The sequence below is a fragment of the Desmodus rotundus genome, chromosome 4 (genome assembly GCF_022682495.2).
Source record: "Desmodus rotundus isolate HL8 chromosome 4, HLdesRot8A.1, whole genome shotgun sequence".
In the NCBI taxonomy this organism is placed as follows: Eukaryota; Metazoa; Chordata; class Mammalia; order Chiroptera; family Phyllostomidae; genus Desmodus; species Desmodus rotundus.
The window spans coordinates 134,109,780-134,137,021 of record NC_071390.1 but is presented as its reverse complement, the minus strand read 5'-3'; the positions used below and the strand labels follow the sequence as shown (position 1 = coordinate 134,137,021).

Here is a 27,242-nt window from a genome sequence, read left to right as displayed (position 1 = left end):
GAATGTTCAATTAAGCAGTTTTTTATTTCCATACCATGTCATGGAAAGCTCTCCATCACTGGAGGAAAGGGTACAAGGCCAGCAAAGCTTCTGCATCAGTAGTGAAGCGTCCTTCCCAGACTCACTACACAGTGCCCCGAGAGTGGATTTGACCAATGACCCAAATTTCACTTTTCATGTAATAACTATCGTAAAGAGTTATTTTCTCACCATCAAAGGATGAAAATTATTACTATTGTAGGAAGGCAACAATCATTAAATAAATTAAAAGCATCTTTAAAGTTTTTCCATATACATATATAATATATATTTTTAAAATTGCCACTGACTGTACAAGCATTAAATTCTCTACTAAAACATTTACAGAAACTAGGCGGAAAGCTTGGCTCTTAGAAAAGGGGGATCATTTAATCACCTATAAACTACATTAAAATACAATTCTTAAGGGGAAAAAAGCTATACAGAGAAGTCAGACTTAGCCAAGGTTTCTTATCTAATCTCATATTTAATCTGACGCATCAGGAGTGCATAGCTACTCTCTAACCCGACTTTGATTCAGCACGAAGTCAACATCCGGACATTAGTTACTTGTTAGCACAGAGAAAAGTGATAGCAGAAGGACTAAACTGAGTAATGTTGTTATATACATTTTTTATGTCAGACTGGTGATGGTATTATACACATATGATTAGCTACAAAAATATTTAAGTGGGCGACAGGAGTTCTTTTCAGAAATATTAAGGTAAAAATCAATGAATGAGTGATCCTTGGTGCATACGTAGCTAGGCGAATGTAAAACTGTATCTGGAACAGTCCTGAGACCTGGGGAGTCCAGTCTTCAGTTGCAATTCCACAGCCCCAAATCCTGTAAACTGTATATTATTTACACAGATTACAGTAAAATACTTTGAAAATACTATATTGACATTGGCAGCCCCTGAATTTGAATTCAAGAGAATAGTTATTGAAAAAAAATTCATTTTTTGAGTGACTGTGTTTGTGCCTCTGTGCCTCACATCCAGGAGTGGGGTCAGGGTGGGGGTTGGGAGAAAGACAGACAGAAACCTGACAGAGACAGAGAGACAGAGACAGAGTCACGTGGCTTCAGAAATGGCCTTAGAAACGCAACTTCTCACTACTGCCACTTTTATATCAGGAGACTTATAAAAAAAATCTATGTAGCAATTACATGGACACTAGTACCTAATAAATTGTGAAACAGTTGATTCATTTTCCAACTATTTCAAGTAAATTTTTATTAATTAAAATCTTAACTCATTTACTACAACTGCCACTAGTGAAAAGTATCCTTCCTTTATTCTGTGGGAGTGAAACGTTTCCTGTTCATACCGGCACGCGTCCTCGATGCAGGAGTTGATGGGGACTCTGCCGCCCCAACAGAGCTGCTGGCCAAGGATGCCTGTGGTTGCCGAGAGTCCATCTAAGCTCTTTCCCCATGTTGCAGTTTTGTCATATAAATTGCCACTTACAATAAAATCTTAACTAGTTTGTACTTGGGCATTTTTATTATTTAGAGCACTTTGGGCCATTTTAGGTTTTAATTTGTAATAAGTGGGCATCAAGTCTGGATAGAAAAAGACTGAAATGTAATACTGGGAATTGCTAGAGGTTTGGTTGAAATACCTCTAAAAAGAAAACTAATTAAAAGCTTCATCGAATCTACCAACGAAAAATAAGTTTTCTTTATTGAAAAACAGTGTGACTGGGATATATGGTGGCCACAAGCTGGCTTGCTTCTATTATATCATGTTCTTTTCAAATTTTTGATTAAAAGTTTTTATTTTATTTTTTTAAATTAATTAATTAATTTTTATTCAGTTACAGTTGTCTGCATCTTCTTTTTTAACTAATTTATTTATTTTTATTCAGTTACAGTTTGATTAAAAGTTTTTAAAAGTACTTTTTATCACCTATCTCATTTTGAATCCTTAACTTTATTCTACCAGAACAACAACAACAAAAGATGAACTATAAGAAACATAGTAACTCAAGCACCAGAACTTAATTTATTATTTAGAACTGGTGTGTCTCATTCCCGAACGTGATGCGCGTGAACACTGAGCTTTGTGTACTCCAGAAGTATCGAAGAGCTGCTTTTCATGGTAATCTTCTTTGAGTGGGTTTCCAATAAGATAGAAGTACTACTGAAACAGAGACTTCCACACTCACGAGCACTGAAGAGTAGAATGTTTTTGCATTCGGTTTATGAACAGCGATACTTGCAATGTTTTACGATCTCATATCATCCATTCAAGAAAGCTGTGTTTGATATAGCCAATATTATACACCCAAGTTTTCAGTGCCGGAAGGGCTTTCCAGCTTAGTTAGACAGACTCTTCATTTTAGGACGCCAAAGACACATGGTTAATATAGTTTTTTTACAAAGCAGATGCTCAATAAATATTTATTAAATGATGAGCCGCAATAGAGGACTACAGGCAGACACAGAGCAAGCCCCACGTCTTCTGACACTTCGCAGCCTCTGCAACGGCTTGGTCATCTCTACCCCGGTGAGGAGACTGAAGTAAGATGAGGACTAATTTAACCACAGATATCACATCAATAACAATCCATGGTCTGAAAACATCTCTGAATGTTTTCACAGCGAGTGAAAAAATTTTGAGACAATATTCAAGGACAAAAAGTGTAAGAGGGAATACTTATGACAAATGGAAATGAGAGAAAACAAAGTATCTGTATTTGACTCCTTTCCTTGGTGGGTAATTTTTAGTGAATTTTGCTAAAGAATACCCTTCCATGACTGAGTCAAAAGTCTTGGTCCATATGAAAAAGTGCCTGGACCTGAATGTGGCCGAAGAATGATAATGAATGTGTGATTGCGATTAAATCTGTCATTAAAGAAATCTCCAATATTCCATCAGTTTTTGAACCTCGATATCGATTGATTACTTCACAAGTCGTAAATGCATAGCAAGAGAACTAAGAATTGAATGGCTTCAGGAAGGATTTTTGAATTCAACTTGGAAGAACAAAGGAAAGCACATACAAAGAGAGGTATAGGAGAGGAATTACATCTGGATTTTGGAAAATGGGGTTGCTGGTTTCCTTTTCTGGGAGGCAATGAAATGAAAACAACTGCATTTCCAATTAAATGGCTGGGCCAAGCGGTAACTCTCTGCACATGCTCTTGGATCACTCGATCCTTTTTTGGTAAAGTTCTCATAATTGAATGGTGCTTGCCAGAACATGAAATTAAAAAAACAAAGAATCCTGTGTAGGCCAAATTATAAAACCATGTTAAACAAACCTTCCTACAAGGGCACAGGCACCTGGCAGTGCACACGCACGCGTGCACCATGACACGCGGCTCACACTTGCCCCTCCACTGTTCACTCCCTGCCCAGTGCAGAAAAACACAGGTAAACAGGAGTCTCCAATCTTTTTAAGATAAACATCAAAGTTGATTGGATTATTTAGCACTTACTGAGTTGCTCAGGAATCTAAGGCAATAAGCCTACTTCAAAATAGGAAAGTATTTGATTCTCTATGAGTGGAGATGAAGGATAAGCTATCATTGTTTTTCCAATCTATTTTCAAAGCCCATTACAAAAATAAATCACTGTGTTCTCTAACAGTCCTAAAAACAGTTTGAGTTATCATTTTCCTCGTGTGATTTTTAAAACAGAAATAGATGTTTGTATTTATTGAAACCTTGCACTGAGTTACATTCAGAAACAAATACAGTCCAGTTCTCCATGGTAGAAATTGTCAGTCTATTTGCTCCCCCCGTTTTTTTTTGAGTATTAAAAAATCTTTTGGAATGAAATGTGTTGACAGTGCAAAAAAAAAGTCCATAAAAATAAACTGATTCAATTAAGCATTCAAATGAGTTCTTTGCCAGGTTATCTGCAAGCACAAGTCTCTACTGTCATGTTAGGATATACTTTAAGTACCACATTCTTATTTTCATCAAAGAATAAGATACTGAGCGAGGACATCTTTTCTGGCACACAGCAAGGCTCAGGAATTCCTGGAACGACCCCCACGGCTCTCACTATACTCTGGATGGTAGCATGGTTTGATGGCTTCAAAGACTAGAAAAGAAATGGGAGAACGAGCACGTTAAATGAAACTGTTTTTCCGCTCTTCGCCCTGCACCACTAAAATGCATACATAATGAACTCCTTTCAACAATTTCATAAAGCCCTGGCATCCTGACACATTCAGCCAATCTCCTACATCACCATCACTAAAATGGTTATAATTTATTAAGTGCCTGCTATATGTCAGGCATGTTATACTTAGTATCTCTATTCCCACAACACAACTACAATTTCTTACATTTTACAGGAAAAGAAATAGACTCAAAAAACTTAAGTAAGACATCTAAAGTCAAATAGCCAGTAAGTGGTAGAGTGAGGATTTGAGTGACTTAGTTCCCAAATGGGATTATTATATCCTAGAATGTTTTCAATAGTAGGATTGCAACAAAAACGACTTGTTCTAAATCCTATGCTAATCATAAAGAACCCTAAGAAGCACCCTACCTGTGATACATTATTGCCGCTGCTATGGTGATAGTTACACTTTTTTGTTAGAAATAAAACAGCCATATCAAGGGGCACTGATTTATTTAATAGTTGCTACCAAGATGAATTGGATGGTGATTATTCCGCTAAGTAATTATTCACCTCTCCTTAGAAGCACAAATTGGGCTTGAGAAGACCACACCAGTGGCCACTGGGGGTCACTATTGCTCCATGGGTTCACACTTAGCGTTGGTAGTATTCTAAGAGGGGGCCATATCCGCTGGGAATGAGGTAGGGAGCCTAAGGTTATCGCATGGACGTCTGAAATGTGACCAAAGAAGCCTGGGTAAAATCTGTCCCTGAGAAAATGCCAAATGAGACCATTAACATCCACAGGGAACACGTGGTTGATTTAGAGCATGCCCTACAGCTCTGCTCAGCACTGAAGGGCAGTCAGTTTTCCGAGCCCCGGGTGTTTAGACATTGCCAGAGTGGTAGGAACTTCACGAGAAAAGCCACACTTTCCAACATTACTTCTCCCCAAAGTCTTTTTTATACGGGTGAATCCAGTATCGTTTTCAGCATATTTTGAACAAAAATTTGGTAACTTGCCAGAGATCACGTGTGAATCCGAAGTAGGATTTAGGTCAAAACTCTGGCTTTTTGATTTCAGGGTTTCGAGCCATGTTCCTCATGGCTCAGAGGCACCGCTGCTGCAGTGAACTGGCATTTTGAGTTCATGCCCCTAAAACTCCCAGTGTGGGAAACTGGCAAAAGCTAAAAGGTTAAGGGTACATACAAGTTAAGGGAGAAGCAAATAATATAGAAAGATGGCATGCTATTTTTTTTAACAATTCTTTTTGGCAGAGAAAAAAAAAGGTCTGATTTATCTCATTCCATCATTCAATTTTAATGAAAAAAATTACCCATAGGTTAGACTTCAACTTTGTTATGAATATGCATAAATTATTTAAAAATTAGTCTTGATGGGCAATGGGTTTTTACTCGCTCTTCCTAGATATTTTAAGTATGTGTTTACAAAAATGCTAACTTTCAGTTAATTAGCTTTGAAGGAAGTTTATGTTGTTCTATTTGGCCTATCATGTGCTCTCCACCATCAATAACTCCTGGGTAACTGGCACAAACTGCAATGGGTATTGTACAATAGAGGTCTATAGCCACTGTTTATTTCATCAGTATTGGTGATTTCCAAAGAAAACTTTTGCCGCCATCTACACTTCACTATTTATCTATTCTTTATTTTTTAAAGATTTTATTTATTTATTTTTGGGGAGAGGGGGAGGGAGGGAGAAAGAGAGGGAGAGAAACATCAATGTGTGGTTGCCCTTCACGTGGCTCCCACTGGGGACCTGGCCCGCCACCCAGGCATGTGCCCTGACTGGGAATCGAACTGGCGACCCTTCGGTTCAAAGCCCACTCTCAATTCACTAAGCTATACCAGCCAGGGCTATCGATCTATTCTTAAGACTCAATCATCCAAACAGCTTATGACAATGCCCCAAAAGAGTTTTTAAATCAATAATTTTTCTGACCTTATTCTGTTATTATTAATGTTTTAATGACCTCTAAACTACTTACATTTCCTAAGAAATGGATCTACTTAAGTAGATGAGGCCTCAGTCAGTAAACACTGTTCTGGAAGCCTAGAACAGGGCATGCTTTAGGCTGAATAAATACTAAGTGGATGAAATACGCATAAGAAATAACATACACTCCACTTTACCTATTTCTATGGAAATAATTCCGAACAACAAAAATAAAAGGTTCTGTGCAAATGACCCAGAGTAGATATGGAAAACATTCATGGGTGTTCCCTAGGAAAATTCCTGTCCTTTTTTTTTTTTTTCAGTGCTCTAACTCACAAATGATAGATTCAGAAACTATGAGAAGTCTCTGGTGGGCTCATGAAATACGGTACAAGCCCATGATTCTCGGTTGGTGTGTCTTATCATGAACCTCTCAGTTTTCCAGGGAGTGTCCCCCTTTTTTTTTCACTATGGAATCCTCTGATCAAGCTGCCACTACCAAGAATAATTATGTCATGCACAAAAGATCCAGGCAGGAATTTGCTTATTTGAAGCATATCACCAGTCTATAATTTTTGTTTGTTTTTGAGTTCCGATCATATTTCTCATGACTCTCTGTATATAGATTAGGAAATCTATTAATCACAAATGCAAATCTGTGTTATTTCCCTCCCCAGGATCCCTTTTTAATGAGGGGGAAACAGGGCTTCATCAGTTTAGGTGATTTTTTGCTTAGGTAACTCAGTACATCAAGAGTTAGGATTTTTAGAGTTCATAATTACGAGCAGAGATTGGAACTGGAAATCGCAGGGAATTAATTGGGGGTGTGTCATTTTGAACTCATTAAATGTACAATTTGATTTCTTCTTTATATAGGGTACTTGTTCAAAGTGTTTAGATTCTTTGCTGTCTAGTTCTGTGTCTTTGCTATTCCTAGTTTCTGCACCATTCCATGCAAACATAACTTCATTCCTCTAATCCTTGTTGGTTCTCTGGGGCCTCTGTCAGCAACAATGGTTCAATCATTTTCATTTGAAATCTCTGTTTTCCATCTTTGCAAAGGTGGTGAGAAGAGAGGCAAAGGCATATGACTTGGCTTTAGCTACGTGGGTATTTTTCATCTGAAGGCAGAATTCCAGGGGTCTCTCCCTGGGAGAACAGATTGGCTGTGAGAGCTAGAAATCAGAAAAATCCAAACTGTCGTGCCTGCGAATGAAATCTGCACTGGTCAGGCCCGCACCTGCCAAGCTGCGTATGATGTCCTCGAGTTGAATTTGATTACAAATGCGTTAGCAGGGGAGAGTATGTCATCGGCTAAGAGCCTTCATTCCTGACCCGGGCTGTGGGCTTTTGCTCCACACTCTTCCAGTCCAGCCCACATGGGTGTGATAGCCCAGAAACTATCTAATTGGAATCAGTGAAAGGGCAAAGCCTGGAATTTGGGAAAGGCAGAACACAGCTGTTCTGAATTACAGAACAGGTTGCCGACTTTTGCAGACGCAGAGCCCAGGCCATATAGAGCAGGCTTTCGCTCAGGAAGCCAAAAAGAAGGAGGGCCGGCAGAGGAGTCTGGCCTGGGAGAACTTCTCTCTGGGGCAAAATGTATATCTGAAGTCTGAAGGTTCTTTGGCGCCTCAGTTACTCCACATGTGTTTGTACTGATCTGGTCAGAGACCTTGTTTTCTTCTGTTGCTTGGACGATATTTCTATTTAAACAGTTCACTCTGGTTACCGGTTGGACAGTGTGCTGATAACGGCAATGCTGATTAATTACCCCTAATGTAGCAGCTTCACATTGCTTTATGTTTCCCTTCCTTTTGGTGACTTTACCACTTGAAAGCCAGGAAGCCTGGAAGGCTTAAAGGGAACCACCAGAATGCTTTAAGAGTTAAGCAGATCCACACTAGGTGATGAGAGACCGAGAACTCCATGTAACAGCCAAACTTCCACTCTCCACTTGGCAAAGGGAAATCTCAAGCTCAGAGAGAAAACTCCACACTTATCCCTGTTATGTCTCCCTGGAGTTCTGATGCCATTCCAAGTCTTGACAAATATTATGATGAGTTCAGTTGCTGCACCCGATGCTCTCCTGATTCTATTATTCTCCAAAGAAAGGTTGCTGGAAGAGCTTACAGGCTGTAGAACCCACAGAGAGAATCCTATTTTAGGCTTCGTGATGTTTAAAAAGGGACTAGAAACATTTACAAAACCTTCTCTTGTCTTACATTTTTCATTCTCTTGATCCCTTACCCTATGGGGTCTTTCTTCAGCCCCTACACGTAGCTCGCTGTTCTCCACAGTCTCAGCAGTGGCCGTTAATAATAATGTCAGTGGCAAATATTCATATAGTGCCTATTATGTCTAGTATCTCATTTTCCCACTGTGTTTATTATGTAGATACTGTTTTTATTATTGATTATTGTATCTATTTCACAGACGAGAACATTAACACACAGAGAGTTTGAGTAATCTCCCCCTAAAACCATATCTACTAGGAGGGTGAACCAAGATTTAAGCCAAAAGGATTTGATTCTCGAATTTACTACTCAAAGTGTAATTTTTGGACCGTCATCAGCAGCAACATCTACGAGCTTGTTAGATATGCAGAGTCATAGGCGCTGCCCCGGGGCACTGGAACAGGTCCCGAATGTTACCATGACCCCCAGGCGGTCGGCAGGCTCGTTAAGGTTAAGAAGCCCACCTATGACCAAGCATGCATACTTAATCATCCTGCTGCACTAACATACTGCTCTCCTTCAACTTGTTCCTGCCCTTCTTCACTTAGCCCTCAGAAGTTTTTTAATTATTATTATTCTTAAGTCATTGAGAACCAGGGTAAACTTCTGCTGAAGAAATAGCCAGGTTTTTGAGCAATCAAAACAGGCACAGCCAACAAGACATGGGGTAATTTGGGGGGATGGAGACCAGGCCAGGTCTCTAGAGTTAGGGGTTGAAAAGCTAACTGACTGAATACCTCCACATGATCACGGCTCCCTCAGGTCCTCAAATCCAGAGTCCGAAGGGCAGAGAAAAGCTTTCTGCAGGCTACCCAGGGAAATCACAGTTTATGAGAATGAGAGCGGTTATTTGGAAGACTCAGAGGCCCACTTAACATCAGTCATCCTAGGATTAGAGTCAGATTTTGAATCCATTTCTGCCGTTCAACACCACAAAGCAAGCCACTCTGCAAAGTGTTCAGCACTGTCTGTTATGTTCGGCATTTTTGTGGTGTGTTTTTAAATGCTATACTAGTTTGAATGATGTTTGTTTGATCAGTGAAATGAATATTAGGAAAGATAAGGCTTTTATATAATTGTAAATATATATAATCCTTGCTATGTATTTGGGTTTTACAAAACATGGAATCTGCAAAAAAATCTTTGGGAAAGTCTCAGAAAATGTAGAAAGCTTGTTCTTCTGAGACATTCTAACAAGAAAATGGAATTTCAGTCAAGTGCATGGCCCTGGGGCTGGCCTGGCTTTGCACAGGCCACTGGCCCTTCGCTTTATGTGTGTGTACGTTAGCATCCTGATGACCACGGGACTGGAGCATGAACATGCTACTTTAAAGATCTATATACAGAAGGCGGTTACTCTTGGAGGCAAATGATTTTTTTCTCTGTTATTATATGACAGCAAAAGTTGATTCACTTCAAGCTTTGCAAAACAAAAATAAATCCTCTATTCTTCCTCTGAATTCTATGTTTTTATTGTATAATAGAAATTCAAACTGTTATAAGCTAAGAATGAAAGCATAGCAATAAGCTTAAATGAAAGTCGGAGGGCACTACTACATTTTACTACCTATAAATGCAAAGAGAACAGTCACTTGGACTTGTGTGCAAGATGGGGTTAGGGAGGATTCTGAAAATACCTTTGTCAGAATACTTAGTACTGATATGATAAAGTGCAGTCCTTACTGATTTTGAAAGAGACACAGGTAAGCTCTGATTAGTGGAAATGAGTCTTGGAAGAACTTTCCAGAGTCATTGTATCCTATTCTGATGTTTATTATGGAAGCACATGCAATAAACATCTGGTGTATTTCATGAGGTGAGTTTACCTGGCCAACACTGATCTTGACCCTGTGGACCCAATTCATCTCAGAAGAGACTATTAAAAAACATTCTGCATCAGGACATCAGTCCAGTTTAGTCCTTCCCTGTGCTCCCACGACATCCACTCATTCTCTAAATAACCCCTCCAAGTCAGCCTTCCACCATTTGGGACTTGCTTATTGTAGACAGGTGTAGATTCATAGAGTTGAATAGGCCGTGTAGCTGAATATGCACTGTATTTGGAAGCAGCACAACCCCCCCCATATTTTACACATATATTTTTTCTCATATCCCTCTTTGTATCAATACTGACTTCATATAACTTTAACAACTATTAAAGAAAAACCAAGCATAACCATAATACCAACTCTAATTTAGATTGCAATAAATAAGCATCCACGTGGATTTGTAAATAAAAACACACACTCTCAACTTGCTACTCTATGGAAATAAGAAGTACGGGGCAAAGAACAATGACTACCTTTGGCATGGGGAACTGGCATGCTCCAGAGCAATAATAGGCATCAAAGGACTTGGGGGAGATAATCCATTCACTCCAGCCAATATCCGCAAAGTCCACCTTAAGGTATCGCCTGGCACAATTCCGAGGTTCAATCCATTGCTTTCTTCTTGCCTTTTTCAGCGTCTGTTCATCAAACTGGAGCGTCTGGCTCTTCTGATGAGGTCCCTTTCTCTGTTTCTTCTTGTTCTTACTCTTCTCAGGGGACTGAGTCTGAAGGGTCTTGTATGGCTTTCTTTCCTCCCATACCCCATCCTCCTTATACTGATATTCTGCACCAGGAAGCTCATTGTTCTGCAGAGGCAGCAGGACCCCAGTGGAACGCTTTTTCCTCCGTTCAATAGAAAGGGCAGCCCTAATGTGGCTATCCAATTTGGGCATAGATCCAGTAGGAAAATTCCGGCGACCTTGGAAGCTTGACACCACACTCTCTGGTTCAGAAATGGCAGCATCATTGGCGTATATCAAGATATATGGTTCAGGAAAGGATAACATCTTCTTTGGCAGCTGGTGTCCTTTGGAAGTTATGTTAAATCCTATGAGGAACTCCTCACTTTCCTTGGCCTTTCTCAGAAGTTGAGTGATATCTTTAGACAGCCAAGATGCACCATCTCGATGAGGTTTGGCCACATCTGCTGAAAGATGACCCAGGAGTCGACTTTGGTTTCCGTTGGATTTGAGGATCCATACAGAGAGATTGATCTGAACATGTTTCCTCTGGGTGTGATGGGAGCATCTTCTTGACACTGGACAACTCAGGCTGCTGTTGGTTAGATCTCCAATATAGAAATACAGTGTGGCTGATAAAATGTTTTCAGACTTGGTTAGAGAAGTCATGTTAAAAATATGCAGACCCTTGCCTTCAAGGGTTCCTAGGAAGAAAAAAAAGAGAGAGTAAACAGGACCACTACCTCATACCATATATAAAAATTCATTCAAAATTAATTAATGACCTAAATATAAGAGCTAAAATCATAAAATTCTTAGAAGAATACACAGGGGTAAAACTTCATGGCTTTGGATTCGGTGATGGATTCTTAGAAATGACATCCAATGTGCACACACCAAAAGGAAAAAAAAATAGATAAATTGATAAAATAAGATAACCTGGACTTCATCAAAATTAAAACTTTTGTGCATCCAAGAACATTATCAAGAAAGCCTGTACAACCTATAGAATGGAGGAAGTATTTTCAAATTATAGAATTGTTAAATCTAGGATCCAGAATACACAGATTACAACTCAGCAACAAAAAGTCAAACAAACCAATAAAAAATGGGCAAGGAATAGAATAGCCATTTCTCCAAAGAAAATCTACAAAGGGCCAACAGGCACATGAAAAGATGCTCAACATCAGTAGTAGTCATTAGGAAAATGTAAATCAAACCTCAGTGTGGTACCATTTGACACATACTAGGCTGGCTACACTAGTGAAAAACCAAAATAACAAATGTTAGCAAGGATGTGGAGAAACCAGAACCTGTTTACGTTGCTGGTTGGAATGTAAAATGCTTCACCTGCTGTGAAAAATAGTTTGGAAGTCCTTCAAAAAGTTTAACACAGAAATATCATGTGACCCCACAATTCCATTCCAAGGTATACAGCCAGAAGAATTGAAAATAGGTACTCAGGCACAGGTGCAAGCATGTTTATGACAGGACAACAGCCGAGGATGATGGGTATATCCATACAATGGAATATCATTGAGCTATAACAAGGAATGAAGTACTGATGTATGCTACCATGTGGGTGAACCTGGAAAACATTATGCTAACTGAAAAAAGCCAGAAATAAAAGGTGCTGTATGATTCCATTTATATGAAATACCAAGAATGGGTAAATTCATAGAAACTAAATGCAGACTGGCATTTGCCAGAGGCTGGAAGATTGGTTCCTTCTCTTAAGATCACCAAGAGGTAAGGCTGAGGTTAGCCTCAAGAACCCAGTTCAGGGATGGCCACCAGAGCCCCTCCTCCGTGCACTTGTTTTGTATACATATTTGTTTCAGAAACATACACACAACTGTGAAATTATGTTCTTAATCAAACACATACTTCAGTCAAAACAAAATATTTTTATAAAGATGTGGAAATTTAAAATGAGTGTATTGAGTCCCCCAGCACAAGAGAAGCGCAGTGTGAAATATATTTTACTCATTTTTAATATCATGTGAAGGAAAAAGGAGGAAACTGCCACTTGTGCACATTTGTAAACTTCATGACACCAGGATAATGTTTTACAGGCCTCTGTGGCATCAGGGTTCTTCAGAGACTCTAGTCTCAATTTGGACCAGTCACCACAGCATATAGTTTTATCCAAACTTCGTGTGGCAGATGGATATTAAATGTGGAGGGAAGAGAACTCAGTCTAAGAATGTGCCAGTCGAATGGTTAGCAAATGAGCCTCTGGGCAGGGAAGAAATGAACTATGAGGGGCATCAGTGTCTTAATGAGTAAATTAATTTTGATCCTTTCCCACACATTTTGCTTCAAACTGTTTCCTTCTTTCAAACATGTTTCTAGACACCTACGACTTGCTATTAATTGGCTCCCACCCCTGCAACTAATTTTCAGTATCTTCCCATAAATGTCTCAGAAATCTGCCACATGCCCTCTTCTGATGGTTTTCATTTTAATGCAAAGCATCATTTTGAAGTTAAAGCCTCCTCCCAGCTCCACCATGCCCAATAGTTGTCCTCAGGCAAATAACCTAAGTTCCTGAAGTCTCCCTTTGCTCACCTGTAAAGTGAGCGCAGTAGTATCAGCTACAGAGTTGTAAGAAGTAATTGAAAGATACTTAAAACAAAAAAGAAGTAATCGAAAAGATGCAGGTAAAGCACATAGCACATAGAAAAAATTCAATGAGTGTTAGCTAATCGGAACTACACAGTCCAGTGTCATAGTGATTAGACACTAAAGTTCAAACTGAGATGTTCTATAAATGTAAAATACATACTGGATTCCAAAGACTTAGTACAAAACTGAAGCTAAAATATCACATTAATCTATTTTATGTTGATTACATGTTGAAAGGATAATATTTGGATTTAGTAAGTTAAATGTTGTGATTATGTAATTTATAATAAGAAATATTGGGTTGGACAAAGAGTTTGTTTGGCTTTTTTCTGTAAGACGTTTCCAGTACACTTAATGGCCCATAAGTTCACTAGAAACAACTTTGTTAGATTGTATGTCACAGCTGTCATATAAGTGTACATTTAAAAAAAAAACATCAAAATTGGTGAATTTTTGTTTAGCCATTTTAATATTGAAGATGGAAGAAAACACTTAACATTTTTGGCATATTATGCTTCATTATTTCAAGAAAGGTAAAAATGCAACTGAAATGCAAAAAAAGATTCATGCAGTGTATGGAGAAGGGGCTGTGACTGATCGAATGTGTCAAATGTGGTTTGTGAAGTTTCGTGCTGGAGGTTTCTTGCTGAATGACGCTCCACAGTAGAGTACACCAATTGAAGTTGATAGCAATCAAATAGAGACATTAATCAATGTTATGCCACACAAGAGATAGCCGACATACTCAAAATATCCAAATCAATAAAGTTATTGGTGAAAATGAAAAATGTGTCTTTTTTTTAACAGAAAAAACATGGACATTTTGGCCAACCCAATATACAGGGTCCGGCAAAAGTAAGGTTTGCTTGAGTGTGGTTGGTAGGGTAATAATATGGGTGTAATAATTAATAGTTTTAATTTGGACATTTCATATAAAATATCATATGGTGTGCTCGCATGTGACATTGTTGTGTTACAGAATTACATGCTTAAGATTTTGTAATAAAATGGGGGAGCTATTTGTGCCGGACCCTGAAAGTTCTTCCTCCTTTCTCTGGCACAGAAGTCCTAAAACCCTTGGAATTTCCTAAGGGTAGAGAGCTATAAAGGTGCCTTTTGTTATGTTAATGAGGTGACTTTAGGAGGCCAGGTAAGGATGGAGGCTGGTTGCCTGGTGACCCAATACAGTGGTTAGAGGGTTAAACTTTCAGTTCCACACCCACAGGTCCCCACCTCTCTGGGGAGGGGAAGGGGCCTGGAGCTTGAAGTTAACACCAAAGGTTGATGATTTCATCAGTTATGCCCATGAATGAAGCCTCCATACTCCCAGACCCCCACCAGAAATAGGGTTTGGAGAGGGTCCAGATTGGTGAACACATAAATATTTGGGGGGAAGGGGTCCTGGGAGTCTCCAGTATGTAGCCAGCTGGTCAGAAGAATAGGTAACAACCCGGGCTGGCTATTAGCATCTGAAGTGGAGGTTGGTCTAGTGGGACAGAGCCCTTTACCTTTGGAATCTGATCCTATCTTGCATATATAGCATAAGAATTGAGTTGAATTCTCTGAAACCCTGCTTGTGTGTGTGGAGAACACTTCCCACTTCAGAATTTGGTACAGAATATTTCAAATATATTATTAAATTTAATTTGACATGTTGCTTTTCATATTTTTAAATGTGGCCACTAAATTTTTTTAATTATATATGTGGTTTACATTTGCGGCTTAAATTAAATTTCCATTGGACAGTGGTGGTCTACAATAACCACCAGTTTTAGTAGTCATAGAGTCCAAAGGGAAAGAAAAAAAGGCATCCTTTTTTTTTCTAAATGCAGTGAAGAATTGGGATTTTGCTAACCATGAATATGCAAACCAAAACGTAAACTGGGCAAAAATTCCCTTCTTGGAATGCAACATATTTCCCTTATCAAGGACATATTAGATAAAGATAATTTTGGTGATTACTTCTTAACTTTTCCTCCAGTTATACCTAATTGGTTCCATCTGCAATCACAAGCCTAAGACCAACAAACTGCTCTAAATGGAGTGAAATGGGCAGATTAGCAATAGTGTTTTATGGCATAGTGATTATATATATAGCTTTGTGTTAACCTGGGTATTACACATAAATATCCACTACAACCAACAAAGAACAGGAACTGAAGCAAAACACATGTTTTACTTAACAGATAGGAATTTTTCACTACTAGGTGCTGGAACCCAGGCTGGGTCTCAGGCTGCACAAGCCATAGCTGCTGTCCTCACTGTGGCGGGGGAAATTAATGAGCAATATGCAGGTAGCTGCACCATGACGATGCTACTTGCTGTCAAGGGTGTTAACTATGCTCTTGGAGCATAGAGGAAGGAGCAATTAACTTTGCCCATCAAGAAGAGGGACACCCAGGGAGGAGGGCACCTATGAACCAGACTTTTAAGAATGAAGGGCAAAGGGAGTGTTGGGGAGGGAATGGCGGGAGAACAGTAATACAATGCTGGATATCTGAGAGCTTTTGCATAAGCAATGTTTCCAATGTTTTGAATAGAAACTTAAAAAATATTGCAAATTACCCTAGTTACTTAAAGTCCTAACAGACATCTAATCTGCCTGTGTTCAGAAAAAGAATGGTCATTTCACATTTAACTCCTAATAGGTGTCGCATGCCCAGTACGCGATGACTTTGCTGCGCTCTCCATTTCCACCCAGATAGGGGACTCACTATCTCTTTCAGTTCTAGATTCCCTCCCCCCACTTCTTTTAAACAATAAGCTTGAAATCTCAACCATTCCACAAACCACTCCTTGATTTTTCTAACCCACACTTCATTTTTGCTTTCTCTGACCTTAAAGCATTTAAGTTCTGTACAAGTCAATGTTCTTCTCTGAAAGCAACCCAACAAATAGTGCGTATTTACAATGGACAAAAACAGTAATATGAGAGTTGCATGGATTTGAGCAAATGAGTATGGAGAAATAAATAAGAGTAAGATAATACTTCCCCGCAAGTAGAACTATGTGATAATAATATCTATTCAATTATTCTCATTACTTTTTATCTTTTAGATTTCATATTAATTTAATTTTTCAAATGAGTATCTTCCCATACTCAATAACTAGAGTTTTGCAGTAGGCTCCTCTTCCTCTTATCCAAAAGTTGTAGCAGAGATTTATCTATGAATACAGATATCTATATTCAGAGTGAATTAAAAATGATTTAGTGTTCACTTTTTCTATTTTTTAAAAAGATGTTATTTAGTTATTTTTAGAGAGAGACAAAGGGAATGAGAAAGAGGGAGAGAGAAACTTCAATGTGTGGTTGTTTCTTGCGCGCCCCCTACTGGGGACCTGGCCCAACACCCAGGCATGTGCCCTGACCATAAATCCAATTGGCAACCCCTTGTTTAGCAGCGGGGTACTCAATCCACTGAGCCACACCAGCCAGGGCCACTTTTTCTATTCTTTTGAAATGCTTCAGTGCATATTCATTCGGAATTACTGAATCTGAAACCCAAGGTAATTTCTGATTAATTAGAATAAAATGACATAATAGTATAAAGAAATGGTGGGTTTTATCAGGTTACAAAACAAAAGCTTATGCATTTTTAGGCTGTTTATAGACTTTAGGTACTAGGAAACATTAACTATATGCCACACCAATCCAATTATATCTAGAGTTGCATGCTTAATTTTGGGTGCTCTCATTTTAACTAGTTTATTATAGAAGATAGCAACTAGGAAAGTAACCAAGATGTTGAAGAGTCTGGTTCCTTTTGTGCAAGTTTGACTGGAAGAAATAGAAAATACATGGATGGGAGGAAAAAAGGTTTAACAGTGCCATGAGAATCGTTTGCAAATACTTGAGGGGCTGCGGAAAGATGAGGGTTTCCCTTTCCAGTGTCAAAGATGAGAATGAGATGTGCAGGTGATGGCTGAATGGTGGGAAAATCCAGGCCAATGTAAGTCACGACGGTCTAAGGGTCTAGCCTGACATGGAGACCCTTCTGTGGGACTGAGCAAACAGAAAATAGATGATCATAAATCAGGACTGTTACAGGAAGAACCCTTTATGGTAGGGAGGGGGTGAGAGGTGAAGTACACAACCTCACGGATCCCTTTCAAGGAACTATGCAACAAGCTTGATTTCCAGCTTTTCCCAAAGAAGTATTTTTGATGCCAAACCATAGCAACCAATAGGTGGTGCTGTTTTCTCACTGTTTGCTGGCACGGACACCAGCTTGAATTTTCCCTGTTGGAGATACATCTACCACAATCTATTTAGGACTTGCCATTGGCATTATGATCTTATTTTGAATTTTCCAGTTTCATAATATCTGAGAATTTAAAAGGGGTTTAGAAGTCAGGTGAGTTTATGAATAAGCCATCCTTCCCTTTGCATACTTGTTAGGACTTTGCACCTGCTGTTGCTTCCACCTGAAATGCCTTCACATACCCTTGCTTTCCTTGTATTCCAGATTTGTCTTGTAAAGTGAAGTACAGGCATCACCTCTTGAAGCAAGCTTGTCATGACAACCCACTCCTTTGGCTCAGACCCTGTGTCTATTACCGTTTCCATCGTACTGTTGCTCTGTCCTAAAACCATAAACTCCCTAAAGACAAGGCCCTGTAGTAATTAACACCAGACTCTTCAGCCCCTAGCATAGGGCTTAACTCATAAGCTGTGCCCAGTAAATACTTCTTTCATGAATAAACAGATTTAGTCCAGTCTATTCATTATAGCAAAGCAAAAAAGAGGGACCAGTTAGCTAGCAATTGATTTGGGAGAGGAAGCCAGGTCTTCTTTCATCTACATGGATTTGTTGTAGGAGTTTGACTACTAAATGAAGACAGAAAGTCAATTTGTTTTTATCTGAAAACCATGCACCTGAAGTGAGTGGCACCAAGGACACAGCGAGGAAACTGTGACTTAGGACCAGCCACACTCTCGCAACGGTTGCGCTGTTCTCCAGCGGCACCTGAGGCAGCGCCCAGCGAGTGGGAGGTGGAAGTTCACCTTCATGCCGGCCCCTGCAGAACGTTTTCAAAGGGAATTAGAACACTCGATGGAAAGCTTTTTATGTAAAGTCTGATTTTAAAACAAATAGACTGAATGAAATCTTAATGATTACTTAAATCACCACGGAGCAGGAAAAACGTTTCAGTCATTCAGAAAATATGTAACTACCAACAACTTTTTTCCCACTTCTTTTTCTAAACAACGTACAGCTGCTAGAAATGCCAGCGGTGCCTAGGACAGGGCCACATTCACCCACAGTCACTGGTGAAATACTTGCTGCGGATTACTACGTCAAGACCAAAGTTTTTCTCTGCCACCCTCAGTTGTTGGGCAAAGGCAAGACGGAGTGTTTCTAAATAGAACACCAAGTCACAGATTTTTGTTTTTCTTGCAGAGTCCCAGTCAAATGACTGAGTTTTATGGGACCTCAAAACAACCATTCTCTCTGTCCCAAGTAAAACATGGCCAAAGATGATATAATGTATGTTTTTCTAGAATAGCAAAATATTCATTAATCAGTTTATCTCCTCTTAGCCTCCACCCAAGGGCATTCCTAGACTGTGAGCTCTCGGAGGGTAGACCCACATCCTATAAATCTTTGAACTTCTAATTCTTTGCACAGAATGGAGCATTTATATCCCAAAAAATATTTGTTAAACTTGTTGAATGAACAAATGCGTAAACTTACCCAATTCAAAAGTGTTTCCTACTTAACACCAAAGTGAAAAAACTTTCAAGTAGTTTCAAGTTCCCAAAGTCAGCAAAAGCCTGCCTTGGGTGTAAGTATGGTGTAGAGTTTCCTTTCCATTCATCAGGAAAGAAGCATTATTAGAACAGTGTATATAGAGTAGAATATTATTTCCATTCAACATACACATGGTAAAATTCTTCGTGAGAAATTCTTCCATGGCAAATTAATTTTTAAAGGATCCTTTAAAAGCTACCTGGCCGATAGCTTTTCTACTATCTCATCTAGTCCCTTCAACAGCTAATTCAGCTCAACTAAAATATTTACTGGGTGTCTGCTGGGTGGCAAACAACGCCAGGCCTCAAAATACAAGAATGAGACTTGCTTTCTAGGCTTCTGCTCCCATAGTTTTCCTGCTCGCAAATCGATTAGGCATTAAACTCTCTGCAGCTGCGAAAGAAGGGCAAGAAGTCAACTTATTGTGAAGCCCTCTTTAGGGCCAAAACTGTCATAAGACAGTAATATAACTTCCAGAGTGAAAGAAGCATACCCTTATATAAATTCATAAACCATTTGTTCATGGGAAGACCCGTCACGAGGACCAGGACTCACACATTAACGAGTCTTAAATTTCTGATGCTGGTAATGATATGACACTCAAAACTCTAGGAGCATGAACTCGGAGCAGTGTGTCTTAAACATGCATCAGAATCACACTGATGGCTTGTTAAAACAGAGACCTCTGGGCTGCCCCTCCTCCAAGTTTCATCAGGTGGTCTTCGGTGGGCTAGGGAACTTCTACCAAGTTCCCATTATTGCTGATGCTGCTAATTTAGAGAACAGACCTTTAGACCAACTAACTTCAAGAAATCACTATTAAAAAGTACAACCCTGCTCCATTCAGCCACCAAGGTCAGGACAAAAAGAATAACTTCCTGAATGTAGGTTTGGGATGTTATAGATTATATTACAAGAGGTCATCTATTTCTGTTTACATTGCCACCTGGATATATCCTTAGTGTTCCAAAGAGTTGCACATTATCAACATTTTAGGCATGTTTAAGGTTTTGTGGGAAGCAAGAGATAATCACTCAAAATATTAAGAATAAATCATTTATATTAGGGCTTCTACACTTGTAGTGCATTTTCATATTCATTTTCTCAATTGAGATTCACCATCCCAATTGAGTAGCACAGTAGGTGTGACTTAACTCATTTGAAGAAACTAGGCCTAGTAATATTAGGTGACGTTATTAATTAGCAGTTGAGCCAAAATTCACATTTATATCTCTTAACTCTTAGCCTAAGGCAATTGAAAAATCAAAGCTCTGGAAATCTCTTCTCTACTTGAAAACCATTTTTCTTAACCCATGCCTAAGTGCAGCAATTACATTCAACTTAAATAGTCTTTAGACCAATTCCATGCAATTAAATTAAAGTATTCTTTGAAGGAAAACCAAATAAGATCATGTTGGTCTTCAGTTGGTTTAACTGTAAAGTCAGAGGACTGGACAAAGAATTTTGCATTTCTAAAACTCCTGGGCGCAATTATTTTATAAAAGAAGTATTTAACACAACTCAGTAAGGTAAGAAGAACTTCCTGAAGCTGGTAATACAGTAGGATCAGTCTGTCCAAACACTAGTTTTTCAGAGGTAAAACCGTGGCGTTGTGTTTACTGTGGCTCCGTGGGCACGGGAAACTGAAGGAGTCAATAAACACACCACGATCACGACCCATGTGTGGATGTTTTAGACGAATAAAGAGACAGCCATGCCTCTAAAAATATCACCCTGAGCATGTGGGCTACCAGGAGCACTGCTTTGTGTGCCCGTGTGCCGGGGCGCGACGACTGCCAGCGTGTGAGTACACTAGAAACTTGACACTAAACACGCTCCACACACGAGGCCTCTTCAGTTACACTGTCATCATCTCCTGCTGCCCAAAGTAGATATTATCCTGGCATACGTGTGTCGCTGATTAATATTATGTCAGTGTTTCCATTACAAAATCCTATTTGCATGGATTCATAACATAATCTTAAAAATTCACTCTAAATTAAAACTTGGCATAGGAAAGCTCAGGCTGAGACCTTTCTGTGATGCCAAACTTCCTTCTGCTACTACCACCAATATAAAGTTATTAAGGTACTGATTACTAGGATATATACACATTGAATAGGTGGGGAAACCATCAAAATTTGGGGAGAAAAGTTCTGATGTTATGGCACAAAGACCCTGAAAAGTGAATCAAAAGTATATACCAAGTTGCTCAATAATTTTTACTAGGCTTTTTGGATAGCTATGCTTTTATTATACCAAATAAGTACAACTAACAATGGAATTATATAAGGGATTGGATTGGTTTCTTGAGTAAATGTGTCTTTAATCAAGGTATTAATGGTTATAAAACATTAACAAAATGATGTATATGATGTCTAGAGAATTTTTCCACAAGTAGCTTTTCTTTTAAAAGAATGAGTTATAAGATAATAAATATCAATCCTATAGAAAACAATGAAGAAGAATTTATAAAGACATGGGGAAAATTAAATTTAATGACAGAGAGACTGTTAACAATTACACCCACAGAAGTTTAAAACGGGAGAGCAGGAAGATGATGCAAATCAAATTGGAGCCCAGTCCAAAAGTAAACACATAGGTAAGCATCCTGAGACAGGTACTAAATGAGAAATGACACAGTTTTTACTTGAGTTATGCTTATCTTCTTTCCTGAGAAATTAGGGAGGCCCTGAACCATTGTTTCCGGGACTAGATATCTTAGAACCCCAGCTCTCTAACATGCTATCTTGGGAAGAAAGATATCCAGCCTTAAGGAAACTCACTAGCACTTCAAGGCCCTGAAAAGTCCCCTCAAAAAAGAAAACTAATCATTTTTTCCAAACTTATTTGACCATGGTACCTGATTTTAAGTAAAACCTGTTAACAATGTCCAAAGACCCCTTTTTTACAAAATTTTCTCCTAGAAAATTAGATCAGATTATTAGAAATAATAGGTTTTGAGATGAACTCAGTTATGTTTGAAAATTATCGGGCAAATACATCATGATACCCACTTCTTTTCCATATCAGAAGGAGTTGGACTTGCTTTCTTTAAATCCGCTTTCGCATACAAAATTGTGTAATTTCAAAGTGATTATGAGCATAGGTGACATTCATGTCCCTATTTTATTTCTAGAGCAACCTGAACTGGGTCAATCAAGTGCTTATCAACATCCACTGCTTAGATAAAATGTATGCAACTCTTTTATATATTCTTAATTATATATATATATTTAATGTACAAATATTCCCTGAGTGAATTATCTGCTTAGCGGATTTTTTTTTCATTGACCCTCATGGTATCTTGGTGTGTCTAATTATATGAAAAATCTAAATTTAAATTATTTTATATATAACCCATTCTCTTTCTCCTTTCCATTAGCATGGATAATCAAGAATTCATAGTATTATGGATTTGTAAATGTCAGAGATTGTAAAGCTGTCTTGCCTATTACAGTGAAAACTTCATTAAGGACTATCATGTATTCCAAGTGGTGTGTAATTCAAAGCAGCTGCACAGCCACCTCCCCCTCTCCAGATGTACTATTGTCTTTAGAAGAAACACACAGATCATCTAAGCACTCTTTAATTTCAAGCCTGGTTTCTAAGTGCCATGAATTTCAAGGTAACTGTGTTTTAATACAGATACTATATCCCCTTGCCATCAAACCCACGGGCCCATGTGCTTCACAGGAATGCCTCCTTAGCCGTGTCTTTCCCAAAGCCTTATATTTTAGCCTAGCACTTCAGAAACACACCAAATGATATTTTTTATGTTTAAAGACTTTTGGTCATAGTAAGAAAGATTCTCCCCTTTCTCACTGAAGGAAAAAACATTCACTATGGGGTCTGGAATAACTCAATTTTATTTTGTTTTATCTATGAACCCTGTGTGATTGCTTTTGAAAAAGGTGACACATGCCCACTGAAATGCATTTTTTGTACTTACATGTCATAAATTAAAATGATGACAGTTTCCTAACAAGAACCTGTGTGCTTTAATTGCTTTTCCTAAAGAGGTTAAATTTATGATGAAGAAAAATAAGATTGACTATGGGAAGGATGAGAAACTAATGAACACGAAGTATGTATCTTAAAAGATCAAGCCAGGAGCAAACCTCATGTAAACTATTCTTCTTTTATTATATATTAGCCAAGGACAACCTGAACTAAGATGAAAATAAAAGCTGATTTCATATCCCTCTTGTCTTCCTTCAAGATGGTATGTTTTTTTAAGCTGAACTTCTCTGTCATCGATAATTTTGCAAATTACCTTTTACAAAGGAAAGATAAAACCTGTCTTTATGTAAACTCTTACACATCACAAAAAGACTTACGAGCGTTCCAAACTTAACGGTTTTGGCACACCGACTGCATAACACTGAGAGAGGAGAAAGGGGTTGGCAGAGAGTGTATTTAGGATGAATGCCACCCACCATCCAGTAATGGTTTAAGTAGAAAGTAATCAGAGGGAGACCACAGCAGCTAAATTTCAACCAAAGATATTCTAGGTTTAGAACAATAAATAATTTTAATCAGGTATGTTCCAAGTAGCAAATAGGGCTCTAAGGCTATAACTCAGCCTGAATAAGCACTTGGAAAGTCTGCTGGATCAGCAGCTACTCCATATAAACAGCATACCACCTGACATTCCATTAAAATCTGGAATACCGTTGGCACAGAGAAGCCCATATGTTGTGAAATCTAAACACCATGCACTAGAAAACATATCTAATTTATTAATGCAAACAGCACTTTTCACCTACATCAAAACATATGTCACAAGATAAAAGGTGTTATGGAAATGTTGATACTGATAAAGGAGAGAGACACACAGGAAAGCCTTAGCACCTTGCTGGAGTCCTGCCTTGTTAGAGCCAGAATTGCCTTCTTATAAGGTCCTTCTAGTGTGTTAGTAACTAAACACTCTTGGAAGGGATCCAACCTGAACCGCCTCTCCAGGAGTCTCCAATGTAGTAACGTGACACTTACGCTTCCACAAAAACCAGTGTCCACGTTTGATGAATAAGTCATTAAGACAGTCGCTAGGATGCTAAAGGGGTTGCTGTTCTTATCAAGGCACACAGCCTTGTATATATGCTCCAAGCTGCAATTCATCATTTCAAGGGAACTTCTGGCCTCCATATCAGAGTTTATCATTTGATGGCATAAGACTACAGTGAGGCTGATAAGGGACACTTTGAAATTATAATGCATGAAATGAGTGGAAGCCAAAAAGCATACAGAACCCTAGTTATTCAAATCCTTATCCATCTCCCACTCAGGGTTCACTCACCCTAAAACAAACAACAAAAACTATGCAACATGTGTGAATGAAGCAAAGTCACATTCCACTTCCAAAGCTTGTGATTCATACTAAAAATAAAACTTGATACAAAAAAATACTATTCATCTCTTGGGTACCTCAGCTGCTTCCTAAGAATGTTACCAGGAAAGTAAGCGTCAAAGTAAGAGTGACTTGAGTATCTTCCTGTATCCACCTGCCTTGCCCACCCAGCTTCCTTCCAATTCCTGCTGCTCCCACACTGTTCCTTCATTGAGCTCTGCCCTCAGACCTGCACTAAAGTAAACAGCGCATTCACTGGTGTGGTCAGCTGTCAGAACAACCTCCTCAAGTGGCTGGTGTTCTATGGAGAACCCAGAGCAGGTTTCTGTTTCCTTAGCAGAGGCCAGCTCCTTTCAGGTTATGGTCACGGTTTGAAGAAGAAAGTGAAATCTGGTTCAGCTCAGCCTCTAGCTAAAGACTTCTGCATTAGAAAGCATAATTCACATTTATTGTAAATGTCATCATGCTTAAGAGCTCTAGAGTGTATTTACAGTGTCAACCTGGGGCTTTCCTTGATGGATGCTTTGGTTTTCCTTTTTTTCCAGGAGTCCTACATATCAAAGCTTTGGGAGATTTCTTTCTAGCGATTCTGACAGACTTGATAGAGCATGAGGCATTGCCTCCGTACTTGAAGAGTCTTGGCTATTTTTCAACGGTTCACTGAAGACAGGCTTTGCAGTTATGTTTCCCTTTATCGTGAATGCAGTGAACAAAAAAGCCTGGTGCATCCTCAAAGCATGGAGACCGAGTTAATGTCCAGGAAACTTTCCCTCAAGCTGTTAGCACAGGAGAGGCAGGCTGTTAGCATAAGTTATTCCCTTCACCACAGGGGCCAGGAGAAGCCTTGTTAAGCCATGAATTTCAGACCACAGTGATCTGTGTGCTGAAAAATGGGATGAGCAGATTTTCATGGGCAGATTCCAAGAGGTGTTTACATCCACGGCTCCTCCCCCACCCCCACTGCTCCCAGGGTGGATGGTACAACCCTATATGCCCAGATGGATTTTAAATAATAGAAACACCCGGAGCACCTGGTGTAGTGCGTGTGTTTGTTTGCCACCGAGGGACTATCAATTAGAAAGTGTCAACTACAGTAACAGGAGGCGAGTTAGGAAGGGTGCAAGGTCTGGAGAAGCGGCTGTCTAAAAGATGGGAGGGAGGTTTGTAGTTCAAGTGTGACTTTTATCTCTGTGCTCTGCGGTTGGCATAAAATGACACCTGCCTCCGTGTAAACATGGCTAAAGCCCAGTCCAAGGGAATTTCCGCTGACTGACTTAAGAAACATCCACATGAGCACCTCAGAGGGGCTCCAACCACACCGGGCATGAAGCTCCCCTGGGCACGTGTGTGTGCAGGGGGGCGTGTTTAGCCCGTTTCCGTCCCCCCGCAGTGCCTCCAGCAGACCCCCTCCACTGCTCTGAGCCCTTTTTTTCTCTACTTCTCCCATCTGGGACTCTAAACCTGGATTTACTTGCTGGCAAAATGCGGGGTGTGATGGGAGGAAGGGCTCAGAGGGCAGCTGCGGAGGGTGAGGGAAGGTCTCCAGGTAGCAGTATAGGGCCTAGACCCGACGAGGAGGCACGGGGGACCGGAGGCGGGACCGCAGAAAGAGGTGCTCCCGGGACACTCACCTGCTGCTCCAGCTCGGAAGCTGCGAACAGTGTTGCCTTCGCGCAGGGGCTGGGGGCGCAAGGGCTGCGCGCCCCGCTCTGAGGACCCTGGTGTCCGCGCTGCCTGGGCCTTTCCGCCGCTGTACCTGTCGTAGAGCCGCAGCATGTGCTCCGACACCTTGTCGTGCGGCCGCAGCTCGGGGCCGGGAACGCCACCTGCTGAGAGGTCACCTGGCGCAGTCTTGCTGAGCTCCGCGAAATGCTGCTTCAGTCTTTCTCCCTGTGCCAGGCTAGCGCAGAAGCAGCCCAGCCACAGACAGAGCAGCCTACGCGCCCCTGCCATAGCGAGGTCCCGGTGGCGCGTCCACTCCCTGCGTCGCGGGGGGACACTCCGGAGCTCGAGGGGCTGGGGACTGAGCCGGGGGTTGAACTCCAAACTACTGGGGCGAGAGCGCCCGGAGCCCCGGGCACTGCCTGGGCAGGACAGCGACCAGCCCCACTTTTTGCTCTGGTGTGTCGCGGAACGGCAGGTGGGATCTTCACCGACAGCGGCGCGGTTTCCACCGTCGCAGGGCGCTGCAGGCGCCGTCTTCACTCCGACGCTGAGAAAGAGCTTAAGTTGTGGCGTGTGTGGCAGGGTGTTTTCAGGATCTGTCTTTACCCTTTCTGCTTAATTTTCCGGCACACCCGTCTGCAGCACGGCGCTGGGGACCCGGACTAGCGCTGCGTGGGGCGCGGAGAGGGGTGCGCACGCCGGGCCCGCTCGCTCGCCTTTTCCTGGGATTGGAGCAGCTGTGGTGCGGCCAAGCGGAGTTTTGAGTGAGTGAGTGAGTGAGTGTGTGTGTGTGTGTGTGTGTGTGTGTGTGTGTGTGTGAGAGAGAGAGAGAGAGAGAGAGAGAGAGAGAGAGAGAGAGAGAGAGAGAGAGAGAGAGTTAGTTCTTTCTCTGCCTGATCTGTACAGTCCGCAGCCAGTCTTACCCTCTCCCTCTGTGGCTGCTGGGACCCACTGTAGCGAGGACAGAGGGAACGGGGAAGTAACAGGCAAACCGGCAGAGGGAGGGAAAGAAAAGGAAGTAGGGGTGGTGGTGGTTGGGAAG

The 27,242-nt window shown here is 40.3% G+C and overlaps 1 protein-coding gene across 1 annotated transcript; it reads right to left on the bottom strand.

Annotated features, from left to right (window-relative positions):
- On the bottom strand, positions 1-27,157 carry BMP3 (bone morphogenetic protein 3). The gene is made up of 3 exons (XM_024579122.4): positions 26,167-27,157; positions 10,598-11,508; positions 1-4,076 (listed from the first exon to the last, which is right to left on the bottom strand). The coding sequence occupies exons 1-3, from the start codon at positions 26,486-26,488 to the stop codon at positions 3,885-3,887; spliced, it is 1,425 nt and encodes a 474-aa protein (XP_024434890.2). The 5' UTR covers positions 26,489-27,157; the 3' UTR covers positions 1-3,884.
- Between the last annotated feature and the right edge of the window lie 85 nt (positions 27,158-27,242).